Source organism: Cetorhinus maximus, chromosome 11, assembly GCF_964194155.1.
Source record: "Cetorhinus maximus chromosome 11, sCetMax3.hap1.1, whole genome shotgun sequence".
NCBI lineage: Eukaryota > Metazoa > Chordata > Chondrichthyes > Lamniformes > Cetorhinidae > Cetorhinus > Cetorhinus maximus.
In genome coordinates this window covers 65774596-65792200 of record NC_135889.1, presented here as the reverse complement: position 1 = coordinate 65792200, position 17605 = coordinate 65774596, and the positions used below count along the sequence as shown (strand labels likewise).

The 17605-nt window shown below is 38.4% G+C and overlaps 1 protein-coding gene across 2 annotated transcripts in view; it reads right to left on the bottom strand.

Annotated features, from left to right (window-relative positions):
- Window positions 1–7395: 7395 nt before the first annotated feature.
- gorasp2 (golgi reassembly stacking protein 2) overlaps window positions 7396–17605 on the bottom strand; it is a 45207-nt gene continuing 34997 nt past the window's right edge. The window contains exons 8-10 of one of the 2 annotated variants that reach the window (XM_078552149.1): window positions 13025–13066; window positions 12228–12347; window positions 7396–9245 (exon numbers count right to left, since the gene is read on the bottom strand). In XM_078552149.1, the coding sequence (XP_078408275.1) occupies window positions 8920–9245; window positions 12228–12347; window positions 13025–13066 (488 nt within the window). In that variant the 3' untranslated portion in view covers window positions 7396–8919. Of the gene's footprint in view, window positions 9246–12227; window positions 12348–13024; window positions 13115–17605 lie in introns of both variants that reach the window. The other variant, XM_078552148.1, reaches the window with a different exon arrangement.

The following is a 17605-nucleotide window of genomic DNA, read 5'->3' as shown; positions in this document are numbered from 1 at the left end:
CACCTCAGTCCTAAGTGGCTTTCCCCTTATTTTGAAATCGTGCCCCTGGTTCTAGGCTCCTCAACCAGGGGAAACATCTTACTGCATCTACCTGGTCTATCCTTTTAAATATTTTGTAGGTTTCAATGAGAGCACTTCTCCAGAGAATGCAGGCCTAGTTTCCCCAATGCCTCTTCGTAGGACAGTCCCACCATCTCAGAAACAAGTCTGGTGAGCCTTCGTTGCACTCCCTCTAAGGTAATAGGACCAAAACAGCACACACTACTCCAGATGCAGTCTAACTAAGGTTCTATACAATTGAAGCATGATAATTCAGATATGGATCAATAATGAAGTATACGGAGGGAAGTGAGAGTGGAAATTTTGGATGCACTGTCCATAATTTTTCAGACTTCCTTAGACTCAGGGGTGGTTCCAGAGGACTGGAGAATTGCAAATGTTACACCCTTGTTCAAAAAAGCATGTAAAGAAAAGCCCAGCAACCACAGGCCAGCCAGTTTGAATTCAGTGGTGGGGAAACTTCTAGAAACAATAATTAGGGACAAAAATCAATAGTCACTTGGCCAAATGAGAATTAATTAAGGAATGACAGAATGGCTTTCTTAATGGAAAATCATGTTTAACCAACTTGGGAGTTTTTTGATAAGGTAACAGAGGGAGTTGATGAAGGCAATGTTGTTGATGAGGTGTCCATAAACTTCCAAAAGGAATTTCCTACAACAGACCTGTGACCAAAGTTATAGCTCATGAAATAAAAGGGACAGGAAACAGAGAGTAGTGGTTAATGGATGTTTTTCGGACTGGAGGAAGGCTTGTAGTGGAGTTCCCCAGGGGTCAGTGTTGGGACCTTTGCTCTTTGTATGTTAATAACCTAGACCTTGGTGTACAGGGAATAATTTCAAAATTTGCAGATGATACAAAACTTTGAAGCATTGTGATCTGTGAGGAGGTTAGTGTAGAACTTCAAAAGGACGTAGATAAGTTGGTGGAATGGGTAGACAAGTGGTACATGAAGTTCAAAATGGAGAAATGTGAATTGATTCCTTTTGGTAGGAAGCATATTGAGAAACAATATAAAATCAAGGGTGCAACTCTAAAGGGAGTACAGGAGCAGCGGGACCTGGGTGTATATGTACATAAGTCATTGAAGGTGGCAGGACAATTTGAGAGAAGTTAATAAAGCATAAAGGCTTTAATAGGGCCATACTGTACAAGATCGAGGAGGTTATGTTGAAGTTATATAAGACACTAGTTCAGCCTCAGCAGGAGTATTGCATCTGGTTCTGCGCACTGCACTTTAGGAAGGATGTGAAGACATTGGAGGGGGTGCAGAAAATGCTCATGAGAATGGTTCCAGGGATGAGGAACTTCAGTTATGAAGATAGATTGGAGAAGTTGGGACTGTTTTCCTTGGAAAAAAGGGAGAGATTTGTTCGAGGTTTTCAAATTCATGAGGATTCTGGACAGCAGGGAGAAGCTCTTCCTACTTGCGAAAGGATCGAGAACAAGGCACAGATTTAAAGCAATTGGCAAAAGAAGGAAAAGCAACGAGTAAAAAACTAGAACACACTGTCTGAGAATGTGGTGGAGGCAGGTTCAATTGAAACGTTCAAAAGGAAGTTTGTGATGAATTATCTCAAAGCTGGAGCAAGAGGGAGAGGAGAATCCCCAGGAAAACAATGTGGAAGATAGGAAAAGAACAGAAATAAATCCATATGCTGCAAATCACTTTGGATTGGTTTTAGAAAAACTGGATGCCTGCTGAAGAGATTGAGTAAAGTAACAAAATTGAGGTTTTTGGTTGTCATTTAAAGTAGAAAGGGTCAAATTCTGTTCAGTTGTTTAAAGTATAAGTTGCCTACGAGAAAAAGTGTTTAGTTAATGTTCTTTTTTCTGTATTAAATAAATAAAATGTTTTAAAATGTGAAATCTTGTTGTATTGTCCTTTCTTTCAGCTAATAACTGGAAGTTTGAACTTCTCTTTAAACCATTAGTGGTGTCTACAGAGACCGTAACAATAAGCACAGGCATAAGTATTCTGGAAACTCTAGCATCCAGTCCACGCTGATGGTTGGGATGGGGAAGCATTGAAGACTGTTCTGATTGAAAGATAGCAGGCTGTTTCCCACCTTAGCTTCAGTAATGTCCATAATGTAAATATTTTAGATCTAGGCACAGATTGACTCCCCAGTGGGTAGTTAACCTAAAATTATGTTAATTTTGTGATTTTTTTCATCAACACATGGTTTTAATTCACCCACCCTGCTGTAGTGCAAAAGCAGAGGCAGAATAGAATCACTAAGTTGCAACTCACTATTTTGATCGTTGGACATTTGATGTTTTTGCAGGTTCTCCTGAGAGACATTTGATACTTCTTTTAAAATAATCAAAGTATATATCTAAAATAAAGTATAAAATTACGAAGGATATTACATTCACAAAAAAAAAAATGCTGGATGAAAAACTCTCCATTTAGGTTGTTGGTCAAGTTGTATAAAGTCATGGATTTTTTTTTTAATACAAGCCAAGTAAAACAAAGAAATCTTCAATTCTGAATTTAATGTTTCAATTCCATCCAGTTGATCCATCAAGAATGGTTCATTTTGCACACATCTCATTAGCACATTATGATTAAGATAGCCAGCTGCATCTATTTGTTTCTCTAAACATCTGTGCAACCAAGGGATCATTATGAGCTCCCATTACAAGTACTCTAGTTATTATCATTCTTGTATGGCTTCAATTGCTTTACAGAAAATTAGACTCCACACATGTAGAGTGTTCCTTGCAAAACAGTCTTTATAATTCATTAAAGTTCCATAATATTTCAAGTTTAGCAACACTGGAAATCTTCAGCTTTCTATAGTATCAGAAAACACCTGTCATATAAAGTAGCATACTTTTAGGACTGTCAGCTGTTTGGAAATTATATTCCATCATTCTGCAGCCATTGTTCATGTGGCAGCTTGGTTTAGTTGGTAGCACACACCTGCAAGTCAGAGGTTGTGGATTCAAGTCCCAAATCAGGACTTAAACACAACCTAAAACTTCACAGCAGCACTGTTGGAAAAGCCATCTTTCAGGTATATTAAATTAAAACATCTTCAGTTGGACAAGGATCCCATTGTACTACTCAAAAAAAAACCCCGAGTTCACCTAGTGTTATCATGAATATGCCTCATAACGAGCTCTTAACAAATGAAATGAATAATGAGCCAATCTGTTATTTGTAGGACCTTGCTGCTTATTTGCCAACACAAGAACAGTGAATGCATTTATTGGTTACGAAATGCTTTGAAGCATCCTGAAAATGAGATGAGGTGCTACATTTCTTCCCAAATTTCTATTAACTCTTTCTAATTACATCCCATATAAAAAAAAAATCACATTTCGGTAAAATCTTGCAGCATTTATGATAGTTCCTGATCACATGTAAAATAAATTTGCATAAATATGTTTCACAATTCACTTTCTTCCTTCACACTCTATTGTACCTCTCAACATTTTGGATTCCTGGTTCAACCTTCCATACCCTCTATGACTCACAATCCACGTCCAACAAATTAACACATTTGAAAGCCTCCTGACACTGACCTCAAGACCCAACCCACATTTTATCCATTCCTGCCCCCAACCCCCATCCCCAGCACCCAAACTCTTAAGAGATTTTGCAATCCCACAGGTCTAATATATGCAAAAGAACAGGTTTTCCCCCTCATGAAAACCCATTTACCAATACATTTTCAGAGATGTATAGTATTCATTACAACATTACAGCTTAAATTACTGTAAGGGCAAGCACCTCCGACTCTCCTGGATAGAGAATAAGTTAGTTGCTTTAAAACAGCATCTCCTCTGACCAAGTGTGAACTAGTGTCACAAGAGATCCGTTTGCCCATTTTGCAATTGGTATCAAAACAAAGTGCAGATAAACACAACAAGCACCTTAACATCGAGAGAGGGGAAGAAAATAAGAGACCCTTTATCAAAACTGCATGTAAAAGTACTGTTTGAAAATAATCTCCAACTACAGCACATGGCACTTGTCTAAAAAATAGATCTTTTTGGACCTGCTTTCCCAGGGTGTTGACTGAGTTCACCACACTGTTGGAATCAGATGTTTAGAAGTTAAAGCCTTATTGCAGGACTTGAGCACATACTCCAGGCCAACATATTTACAATGCAGCATCTCTTTAGTACCATACTAGAGGTGCCTCTTATAATGAGACATTAAACTGAAGCCCCAACTACATGTGCTGGTGATTTAATTGAACATTAAAGATTCCACGGTAATAAGAGGAAGATATTATTGTAGCAACCTTTGCCAATATTCTTTTTACCATCAAAAACAGATTAGTCATTTAGCTCATTGCTGTTTGTACATCTTGTGGAAAATGGCTGCTGGCTTTGTTAATAAAGCAAAGACTGCATCTCAAAGTAAAGTATTGCACATGAAGTGATTCAAGACATTTCTGATGCAAATCCATTCTTTTTTCTTGCCATACCCTAGGGTCTATTACATTTTGTATATTAAAAGTGGAAAAATCCAAAACCAACTTGAATTTATGCACCCAAAAGTATACACTCCATAAAATCTTGTTTATTTTTATGAACAGTAGCTTATGTTCCATTAGGAATTGACGTGGGGAAGCATGCAATTTTCTTCATTATGCCCAGCTAGATGCAAAAGATCCGATGGCACTATATCAAAGGGCTGGAGAGCTCTCCAAGATGCCCTCACCAATATCTATCCCCCAATCAACATCACTAAAAAGAAATATGGTGCGGGAGCTTACTGTGCACAAATTGACTGCTGCATTCCCTAGATTACAACAGTGACACCACTTCCTCTGCCGTTAAGCACTTTTGGATGTCCTGAGGTCATGAAAGTGCAAACTTTTTCTTTCTTTTGCAAATATTAAGTTGTTGATTGAATTAGGTGATTCAATCTTAACCGCTATTCTGTTTACTAGGGTCTGCTAACATGTTACTATGGAATAAACAAATTGCATATTTGATATTCTGACCCTTGTGAGAGTTCTTGAAGTAGCACAGCTGCAAAAGACACAAATATTTTATTCAAGTCACAAAAGGATATGATCTTTAGTTCTTGAGGTGCATTTCATAAATAACGCTTGTGTAAAGAATAGATGGTCAGACAACTTAAAAGTGCCTGACGCCACCGAATCCAAAAAGGGTATTTACAGCACACCCGAGTTTATAATGACCACCCTTTTTACATTTCCTTTCATTGCCACCCCAGCTGAATTCCTCTCCTGGATTAAACCTTGTGGTCTCGAGAAATGCCAATTAAATATAGATCCACCTAAGCTGCTTGAATATGAGATCATGCAGTACATGGCAGAGTACCCCATACCTATTAAAGCAGTGTATCCTGCGAATTTAGTGAGAAACCCCACAGCTTTTACTAAAACAAGTATTGAGATGCTCAGCCTGTTACTTTTGACTTTTAATTGAATTTAGGATGTCCCCAAGAGCAAAATGTTATCATAACTTTGGTATTTTGATGAGGGCACTACTTGATGGGAACACATTTGGAACCATCTCCCTCATAAGCTTTTGAAAATTGGGATAATTGAAGCTTGCAAGACTGAGATAGATTTTTGCTAAGTAAAGGTATCAAAGGATATGAAGCAAAATTTCCATTGATCTAACCAAGATGAAATGCATACCTCCATCCCAAAATGGTCTGGTGCTGGTTGTACCAGCAAAGCTGTACTGCCAAATTGTGGGGATTGCTGTGCATGTGCCTAGAATCAAGTTATCAGCCCTGATTTTAATTTAACCCACCCTGCAGGAATGGCACAGGTTCTGGTTGAATGTGTTTTACATCTTGTCCCATTTTACTCTTCACTGAAGAACCTAGTTGAACTAGTTAAAAGCATGGGTACTGTATCTGACACATACTTGCATACAGTTGCCATTTACCTTGACTGCCAATAGTGTTTCAGGAAACAGTTGATGAAGCTCTCGTTTATATATAGCAACTTTAGCACAAAAACATCCCAAGAGGCTTTATCGGAGGCCAAAACAAAAGGAGATATTTGGAGAAATGGCCAAAACCTTAATCTGAAGGAAGTTATAAGGAGATCCAAAGGAGAGGATTTCCTTGCCTCTGATGACAATGGCGGTAGATTCAATACATTACTTTTCAGAAATTCCTTCAGAGCCAAAGGGGGCATAAAATATGGAGGATGGTGATCTGGGACACATTTCCTCATACCAAAAGCTACAAAAACAGAAATGCGTTTGTCATGTAAAAGACACTTTTTGAACACTCAAATTATAACACCATTCAATTGTCCGAATAATGTAATTTGCAGCAGAAACAGTTAAGCACAAAAAATGCCCCAATTATGAAATGTCTTTATAAGATAACAGTTGGGGTTAAGTAATGTGGTGCTGGACTAAATTATTTTTATAAAAAAGTCAATTTTGTACATATTTACTGTGTATGAAGTAGTTAAAATTTAGAACAATTTAAAAATCTAACTGTAAACGACATAAAAGAATGGCATTGCCTACAACAGTACACCCAAGAAATTTAAATTATTTGCTTACGAATGGTTTGCAAGAAAGTTCAAACCCAGCTGAGCTCGAGAAAAATTCTCAAGATAGTCCTGCTACCAGTCATTGGGCACTTATCCTAAAAGAAAATCTATAACAACTGTTATTTAATCAGAAATATCCACAGGTGATCACTAAATAAATTCTAACAGACTAACTTTAATATTTTATATGTTGATTTAGATAGCGCCATGCATTTAAATGTGTAACGTTAATTCATTCTAAGGTTTCAGGTAGACAGTTGACCCACCCAAGTAATGAAATTTTACATTTTAAACAAATACATTGACACCTGCAATGAATTAAGATCAAACAAGGAAAAAAAACATTTCTGTAGTTCAATTTTATACAATTCAAATGGAGCCATAAAAACAACGGACACAAATTTCGCTGGCACTCAGACACCTCTTGGGCACTTGGAACACTTGAAGTGCTCCATGGGCTGAAGTTGGGTTTTCTCTAGTTTGAGAAAGATGCAGTCATTAATATTACTTGATGCTGTTAGTTTACATCAAACTCAAAGCAGATACTGTGTTGAAACTGTACCCACAGTATATATAAATACAGAGTTGTTTCAGTATAGGTTCTATTACTATTTTATAAATACAAATTGTTCTTTTAAATGTCTTTACATGTGGACAAATTATCAGACAAATGTTTATCCACAGAATTATATGTTTCATTTTGTAAGAAGTTTTTACAGTTTGCAGTAGAACACTAAATTTAAATAAGAATACTCATGTCATGTAGCGCAAATAAAGAGAAACATCAAGCCTTATTTGGAATGGGACACTAGCAAAATTACAATTTTGTTCCTTAAACCAGTAACTAGATTTTTATTTCATATTATAACACATTTTTCAATCCACATCATGATCTTGACCAATGCATTCCACTCATTTCCTTAAAATACTCTTCAGCTGTTACCCTACCTTCTCCAGTGTCTATGTTTTCTACTCCAACCTATTTCAATCAAAACATTAAAAGTTTTTCTGCATCTATTTCTAAAAATGCTCTGCTTCCTTCAGCCTAGATAATAGCATAATTTAATTAGTTCCTGGCCTTAGTTGGCACTCACACACACACACATTCAACAACTCATGGCAGGCAAGAGATACTAGGATTTACAATTCAGAAGTTAACTATCTGATCCACTCACCTTAAAGCCCTGCTTCTCTGATACAAATAAGCCTACTTCTCCCAAAATTTCCTCAAATTTTTCATCATACTCATAGGTTTGTTAAAGCTTAGCCAGAACAAATAGCTTGAGATAAAACAGAACAGCTTGGCTTGAAAATTACTTAGGATTAGTGGCTGAGACATTTTATTTTACCACACAGTACTACACCAGCCCAATAGCCTGTTTCCATAACATTTGAAAGGAGTTTTTTGATCACTGTCTTACATGAAAAGCCCCTCAATAATATGTTCTTGCCTCATTCTTTTTCAACTCTAATGTGAGACCCTTATTTCTTCAAGGGGACTGAGCTACTCAATGCTTTTATCAGCATCTTAAATGGCATCACACTTATGTTTAAAACATTTCACATGATTACATTTATTCAAATGCTGAATCTATTAGTGCTTTACATTCAAGAATTTCTATCACTGATTTGAAATCCTGACAAAATTACAGGATTTCCAGGTTATATACACAAAAGCAACATTAGATTTTGGCACACCAGTTGACAAGGTAGCTTTTTTAAAAATAGAACTTTCCTTCTATACTGAAAAATACCAGCAGAATTTGAAATTAAATGAATTAGGACAAGCTTTCCAGTAGAATTTATTGCTAAATCATCTCTTTCAAATATATTCTGTTATGTTCACAGTGACACCTACTGGATTTCAGCTGAACATAAATTTTCTCCTACATTATTCCCTTTCAATTGTCATTAAAATCAGAGTTGTTTTTTAATGATACAGTTAAGTACTGACCTAGTGATCTGCAAATTGTACAAGTTAGAAAAGTTTACAACCAAGATATCGCCTATAGATCCAACAAATATGTAATTGAACAGCACACATGCTGTACCAGATACAAACCTCAGCTGAAGAGGGGGAGTGGGAAAAGAGAGGTAATTGAATCTGTACTTGATAAAATAATTTATTTTCCATTTACATCAAAAGTAATCCCATTGCTTAACAATGTGGTAAACTGTCTAACCATATTAAAGGTATGTATTTACCTCATCCTTACAATTATGTACAATGTTTTAACGCTCCTTGAAATGTGATCATGCCAGTCTATCTTTCACAATGTTTTAATTTCAGAACATTCTGCAGCTGAATAAATACATTAATCAACTCCTGCTTTGAAAAGGTCTACAGTTAAGACTCAGAAAAAGCTTGTGCGTCTGTGGAAATGGAAGATGGTTCTTCATTATTTGCATTAGGTGATGCAGTTGCCTGGATGCCAGCAGTTGTCATGGAAACAGTTGCAGTATCCAAGATGAGGGCAGGGGTTTGTTCAGCAGGCGGTGCAGAGGCAGAAACATGAAAACCACCTCCTCCTGGAGAGATGGCTGAAACTGTTTCAGTTAGACCAGCCTTAGCCTCAGTAATCAAGGATGATTGTGAGGGAAGCATAGTGGGCATTGTTAGAGGGGGCAGTCCAGGAAGAGTTAGTGGCGGCAGCTGAGCAGCTGATGAAAAACCTAGAAGAAAAACATGATAATTACTTCATATTTTATATACTCTAATTTGGAAAAGGGTGTGTGTGCAGCACAGTGTCAGTGCAGCTGAATTTATGATCTGTAACCATTCTGTGATTATGATATTCAGAGAATGGGTTTTGTCACATGGATATTTTAAAAGGAAAAATTGAATCTTTTTAAATAATGGCTGAAACAGAAAGCAGTTTCCAATAAAGTGACAGAGTGCTGCAGCAGACATGTGCTGACACACTAACATTTTTTTAAAAATTTATTCATGGGATGGGAGCACCGTTTGCAAGGCTAGCATTTATTATCAATCCCTAATTGCCGTTCAGGTGGTGGTGAGCCACCTTCATGAACTGCTGCAGTCCATCTGGTGTACGTAGACCCATAGTGCTGTCAGGAAGGGATCCCCAGCATTTTTATCTAGTGGCGGAAAAAGAACAACAATATAGTTCCAAGTCAGGATGGTGTGCGACTTGGAGAGGAACTTGCAGGTGGCAGTGTTCCCATGAATCTGCTGCCCTTGTCCTGCTAGGTGGTAGATGTCATGGGTTTGGAAGGTGGTGCTGAAGAAGGCTTGGCGAGGTACTGCAGTGCATCTTGTGGATAGTACACACTGCGACCACTATGCGCCCGCAGTGGTGTAAGTGACTGTTTAAGGTTGTGGATGAGGCGCTGATCAAGAAGGCTGCTTTGGTCTGGATGGTGTTGAGCTTCTTGAGTGTTGTTAGAGCTGCACTCATCCAGGCAAGTAGCCAGTATTCCATCACTTTTCTGATTTGTGCCTTGTAGATGGTAGACAGACTCTGGGGATTTAGGAAGTGAGTTACTCGCCGCAGAATTCCCAGCCTCAAACCTTCTTGAAGCCACAGCATTTATACAGCTAGTCTGATTAAGTTTCTGAACAACAGTAACCCACAGAATGTTGATGGTGGGGTTTCAGTGATGATAACACAATTAAACATCGTTGATAGATGGTCAGATTCACTTCTATCTGGGGATAGTATCTGGGGATTTGCAAATAGTACTGAACACTGTGCAATCATCAGTGAACATTCCCGCTTCTGATGGAGGGAAGGTCATTGATGAAGCAGCTGAAGATGGTTGGGCCTAGAACACTACCCTGAGGAACTCCTGCAGCGATGCCCCGAGGTTGAGATGATTGGCCTTCCTTTGTGCTAGATATGACTCCAACCAATGGAAAGTTCTCTCCCTGGTACCCATTAACTTCAATTTTGCACGTGCTCCTTGATACCAAACTTAGCCAAGTGCTGTCTTGATGTCAAGGGCAGTCACAATCAACTCACCTCTTGAAATCAGTTCTTTTGCCCATGTTTGGACCAAGGTTGTAATGAGGTCTGGAGTTGAGTGACTCTGGCAGAACCCAACTGAACATAACTTTAGCAGGTCGTTGCTGAGCAAGTGTTGCTAGATAGCACTGTCAATGACACCTTACATCACTTTGCTGAAGATTGAGAGTAGATTGTTGGAGTGGCAATTGGCTGTATTGTATTTGTATTTGTCCTGCTTTTTGCAGGCAGGGTATACCTGGGCAATTTTCCACATTGTTGGGTAGATGCCAGTGTTGTTGCTGTACTAGAGCATCTTGGCTAGGGGTGCGGCAGGAGCTCAATCCTTCAGCATAGCAGCTAAATGTTGTCAGGACCCATAACCTTTGATATATAGAGTGTCGTAAGCAGTTTTTTGATACCTCAACTGGAGATAACTGAATTGACTGAAGGCTGGCATCTGTGATGCTGGGGATCTCAGGAGGAAGCTGAGATGGATTAACCACTTGGCATTGCTGGCTGCCAATGGCTGCAAATGCTTGAGCCTGGTCTTTTACACTGATTGCTGGCTCACTCAACATAAAGAATAGGAATACTTATGGAGCCTCCTCCTCCTCCAGTTAGGTGTTTAATTGTCCACCATCATTCATAACTATGTTGCAGCTTCACCAAGTTGGCTCTGCATTTTTAGATATGCCTGTTGCTGCACCTGGTATGCTCTCCTGATTCCCCTGGCTTGAATGCAATGGTAGAATGAGGCATATGCCAGGCCATGAGGTTACAGATTGTGGTTGAACACAATTCTGCTGCTGCTGATGGCCCAAAAGGAGCTCATAGATGCCCAGTTTTGAATTGCTAGATCTGTTTGAAATCTATCCCATTTAGCACGGTGGTAGAGCCACAGAACATATGGAGCGTATCCTCCGTGTGAAGATGGGACTTTGTCTCCACAAGGACTGTGCGGTGCTCACTCCTACCAATACTGTCATAGGCAGATGTAGATTGGCGAGGGTGAGGTCAAGTAGGTTTTCCCCTTGTTCTCTCTCACGCCACCTGCCATATGCTCAGTCTGGCAGATACGTCCTTCAGTACTCATCCAACTCGGTCTGTGGTGGTGCTATTGAGCCACTCTTGATGATGGACAATGAAGTCCTCCACCTAGAGTACATTCTGTGCCTTTGCCACCCTCAGTTTTTCAAGTGGTTTCAACATGGAGGAGTACTGTCTCATCAGCTGAGAGAGGGAAGTAGATGGTAATCAGCAGGAAGTTTCCTTGCCCTTGTTTAACCTGATGACATGAGAGTTCGTGGAGTCCGGAGTCAATGTTGAGGACTCCCAGGGCCACTCTCCCATAACTGTATACCACTGTGTCACCACTTCTGGTGGGTCTCTCCTGTTTTCCTAATTAGGGTTTCAGGTTTTTGGCATTGATTGAAGGGGGAGTAGAAGAAAGCAAAATATCCTAATAAATCTCCCAGTGACTTGCACAAGATCACCACCAGCAAAGGCCTGGCAGTCTTTACAGATATGGAATAGTGGGTAGCACATGGAGATTTAAAAAGGGGAAAAGAACCAACAGAAATCATGAGAAGATTATTCTAAAATATTTCCCACTTAAAATGAAAATAGCTCCATTTTAAGTGAGTATTCAGATTGGATAAAGGACATTTACAGTACTCTATAAACATACCAGTGGGTGGAGGTATCACACCTATTCCTGGCAGGGTCACTGGAGCAAGGTTTTGTAGGGTGATATTCAAGTTGGGTAGGTTGGGCAAATTAGGGAGTCCACTTGATAATGGCATTAAACCTGCAAATATTGAAAAGTGCATATAATAATCAATGTTAATAACGTGAAGAATGCTGTACATGTGGCACCTCTTTCAGAAAAATTAATAGCACTTACATTATAATTAATTTTTTTGTTCGAATAGTTATAAACATATAGAACAGTACGATGCTTATTGATGTTACCCAATTCATTACAACATTTAGAATTTATTTACTTTTCAAAAGATGACCAGCAATTAAAAATGTGCAACATTGTCAACTATTTAAAAATTAAGGCACTTATGAGCTGACTCTTAAATCATTGAAACAAGTTACATGCCAACTGAAAGATAAACGGACACTCGGTGCATTAAACCCATTTAAGCGATACCAGTAAGCATGTGTTATTGGCTAGAACATGGAGTGATGATGTTGAATGATAAATATTTTTATGCTATGTGTTAGCCATAAATATATACATTTGCAGCTAATAGTTTCACCTAGTAGACTATATTTTAAGTAATTGTACTGAGTCAGTGAAGTTTTCAGCCTGGCACATTTTGGCAATATATTATGATGTACATCACTAATCCATTTTGTGGTATAAGTTTTTTTTCTTTGAAATGCAATAAAGCAAATTAACATCTATGCAGAAAACAAAACTTCCCTCCAGCATTACACCAACTTATGATTCTTATCCTATAATTAGAGACTTACCAGGTAGGGTGGGATCAGTATTTATATTTGTTGGTACTGCACCTGGGGATGGATTCACAGATGAAGGCAACAAGGGAACTGTTGGAACACCTTACAAGTTTAAAAAATAGAGATTTACTAAAAGAAAGTCTCAATGTTTTGAACAAACAACCATTGATTCCCAGCATCTCCTGCAACAGATGAAATGGGGAAAACAATGCTCTCTTATAAAATTTACAGGATATTTCCACAGAAATGTGTTACTCTTGCACCAAATATATCTAACAGGTTAAAATTGCAAGCTTTTTCCAAAAATAACTGCTGCTGGAAATGGACAAAATTTACACTGTGAATAGGTATTCTTAAGCACTCCCTCTTTTCTAAGAAGCTGGAAACCCATGAATAATTCTGTATTGTTGGTCCAGTGCATAGAATGTAGCAGTGTAAGTGTTCACTAGTACACTATGTAGATTATGCATCACGGTTGGCTCAGCTGTATAGGACAGCAGGAGGAAGACCGGGAAAGCAAACTGATGGGGGATTCTACAGTTAGAAATGCAAACATTTCTTCCAGGATAGTACGTTGCTTCCCTGGCACAGGGTGAAGGATGCCATAGCATGGCTGCAGAGGGGAAAAAGAGTGAACAGCCAGTAGTCAATATCCATATTGATACCAATGGCATTGGTAGAAAAAGGGATGAGGGTCTGCAGGCAGTTTTCAGGGAGCGAGGAAAGAAACTAGGGGGACAGTATTGATAAAGGAGAATATTACTGTGTTGGAGAAAGAGAATGTTCGAGAGGGTCAAGGGCAGAACCTGTTTGGTTAGAGCCAAGAAACAATATAGGTACCATTACAATACTGGGTGTATTCTATAGATCAACTAGCGGGAAAGATTTGCAAGAAAATTAGAGAGGGGCAAAAACAGTGGAGTAGTTATAATGGAAGACTTCAATTATCCTAATATAAACTGAGATAGCAATAGCTTAAGTGATAGAGAGGGGGAAGAGTTTCTCAAGTTTGTTCATGAGAATTTTCTATACAAGTATGCTTCCGGTCCAATGAGAAAAGATGCATTGTTGGATCTGGTTTTGGGGAATTAGGTGGAACAAGAGGATTGAGCATCAATAAGTGAACATTTAGGGGAAAGTGATTATTCTATCATAAAATTTAGGTTAGTTATGGAAAAGGACAAAGAGTAATCCAGAATAAAATAATTAACTGTGGGAGGAATAATTTCAAACAGGTGAAAATGAATTTAGCCCAGGTAAACTGGAATCAAAATTGGCAGGCAAAACTATAATTGAACAATAGATTGTCTCTAAAGAGGAAATAGTGCAGGTATAGTCAAGGTACATTCCCAAGAGGGGAACAAAGGTAGCACAAACAAAGCCAGAGCTCCCTGGATGAAGAAGGAGATGAACAGAAAGATGAAACAGAAAAAGGCTGCGTATGACAGATATTGATAACGCAAGTGAGAACCAGGCTGATTATGGAATGTTCAAACAGGAAATGTAAAGAAAAGTAAGAGTGGCAAAGAGAATATGAGGAGAGACTGGCATCCAACATTAAAGGGAATGCAAAAGTCTTATATAGGCATATAAATTGTATAAAGATGTTAAAAAGAGCTGTGGGGCAATTAGGGACCAAAAAGGGAATTTATGCATGGAGGCAGAGGGCATGGCTGAGGTGCTAAATGAGTACTTTGCATTGGTCTTTATCAAGGAAGGTGATGTTGCCAAAATTGTAGTGAAAGAGGAGGCAGTTGAGGCACTAAATGAACAAAAAATTGATAGAGGGAGGTATAAAGAAATCTGGCCATGCTTAAAAGTTAAATGGTCGCCAGGTTCAGATCAGGTGGATCGAGAACAATACGGGGGTAAGGGTGAAAACTCTGGAGGCACTGGCCATAAATAGCCCTTAGAGAAAGGGATGGTGCCAGAGGACTGGAGGACTGCAAATGTTACACCCTTGTTCAAAAAAAGGTGCTAGGGTAAACCCAGCAACTACAGGCCTGTCAATTTAACCTCTGTGGCAGGAAAGCTTTTAGAAACAATAATCTGGAACAAAATTAACAGTCACTTGGAGAAATTTGGATTCATTAAAGAAAACCAGCATATATTTGCTAAGGATAAATCGTGCTTAACTAGTTGATTAAGTTTTTTGAATTAACAGAAGGCACTGATGAGGCTAATGTGGTGTACATGGACTTCCAAAAGGCATTTTGATAAGGTGCCACATAACAGGCTTTCCAGCAAAGTTGAAGTCCATAGAATAAAAGCGACAGTAGTAGCATGGATAAAAATTAGCCAAGTGACAGGAAACAGTAGTGGTCAATGATTGTTTCTTGGACTCGAGATAGGTGTACAGTGGGGTTCCCCATGCGTCAGTATTGGGATCACTTTTTTGTGATCTATATTAATGATCTATACTAGGGTGTGCAGGGCACAAATTCAAAATTTATTATGTCAATACTTGGAAGCACCGTCAACTATAAAGGAGGATAGTGATAAACTTCAAGAGGACACAGATAGGCTGGTGGATTGGGCGGATACATGGCAGATGAAATTTAATGCAGGAAAGTGTGAAGTAATCCATATTGGCTGGAACAAGGTATGGCAATATAAAATTTTCAATTCTAAAGAGGGCAGAGGAGGCTGGCGCAAATTGTTGATGGTGTCAGGCAATTTTGAGAAAGTGGTTAATAAGGCATACGGGATCCTGGCCTGTATAAATAGAGACACATAGTACAAAAGCAAGGAAGTTATGATAAATCTTTATAAAACACTAGTTTGGCCTAAACTGCAGAATTGCATTCAATTCTGGGCACCACTTCAGGAAGGATGTTAAGGCATTGAAGATGTTGCAGAAAAGATTTTTGAGAATGGTTTTGGAGCTGAGACACTTCAGTTATGTGGATAGAATGGCTAACCTGGGGCTATCCTCTCAGAAGGTTGAGAGGAGATATGATAGAGGTCCTCAAAATCATGGGGGGCGTCTGGACAAAGCAGATAGGGAGAAACTGTTCCTATTGACAAAGGGATTGAGAAACAGAGGTCAACAATTTAAGGTTACTGGCAAAAGAACAAGAGGCGACATGAGGAGAAACTTTTTTTTTATACACAGTGAGTGGTTAGAACCTGGAATGCACTGCCTGAGTGTGTGGCGGAGGTAGATTCAATCAAGGTTTTCAAAAAGGAATTGGGCAATTATCTAAAGAGAAAAAGTTTGCAGGGCTACAGGGAAAAGACATGGGAGTGAGATGAGCTGAATGGCCTCCTTTAATATTATCATTCTATGACTCTAAGTGACTTTGAACACAAAGGATAATGTATAAACGTTGTTACAACAATTTTAATAAAGTGACATTATATTTTTTGTTTTTTCAAATATGAAAGGTGCATAGCGCTAGAGCTGCAGAATTTGTCCTTCCAACCCTGATTATCTTCGGAGATTATTTTGAGCTATACATCATGTGGAAGAAGTACTAGTGGCGCTTGCTGTGTGAAGTCCTTAACTGGGAGTTTGCAATTTATGGTTTAATTTTCCCCCTAAAGCTTGCCAGTACACAAAACAAACCTGGTGACTACACTGTGACAAGAATGTCCAGAGCAGTTTTGCCTGTAACTAAGTTAACGTACTATATATTACACTTAAAGATAAAATATCCTTCTGATTAACAACCAAAATAGTACCCTATTGCACTGCCACCCTGGGTTTTACATAATCAAATATAGCTCCTAAACTGATTTCTTATCAAACCATTTAAGAACATATACTAGTTTCCAATTATGGGAATAAAACAAGTCAAAAATACATGAATAGAACTCAGTTGATCAAACTATGCTACATGATCGTGAATATGCTAAAAATGTTTCTATAAGTATGTACTGTATAATAAAGTGGAACAACAATGTAAATATGCTAATGAGAGCAAACATTGTGTTCATTAAGAGCTCTCACTCAGGGAAAAGTAGAGAAATCAAGTTTTTAAAAATTCATTCATGGGGTTTATGTTATTTTCTATAGTGTAAATATTTTGGTTTGCTGTCAAAACAATCCCTGGTTTTCCATTCCATGCACTAATTTCATTGAAACAGATGAGAACAGGATGACCTTTATAGTGTCTACAGTTGTGATCTGTTCTGTTAAGGGGATCATCACTTGAGGAGAGGGAGGGGAAGAAATACTTTCAAAACTTCCCCCACAAAGATTGTTTTATAATTGAGAAGTTGCTTCAGTTTCTGTACTTCTGGCAGTAGAGAGAAAAATGATAAAGCTGACTCAATTATATGCCTGATGGGTCCTTACACTATTAATCCAAACAGGATCAGCATCTTTCTTGCACCAATTTGTTAATCCAGATGATCAAATATATGTAAATGACACGTGCAATAATTTTTTTCATAACATTTTCACAGCAAAAAAAATTGGGGAAAAAGTTACTTTAAATGCTGCATTTTAAAGCAAACCATATTCATGCAAATTAAAAAAGTCCCAAGATTATTGTAGTTAAGATACTCAAACTAGCATTGATGCTTCCTCATAATGAGACTTGGTTGCAGGAAGGGCAGGACTGGCAGCTCAATGTTCTGGGGTTCTGT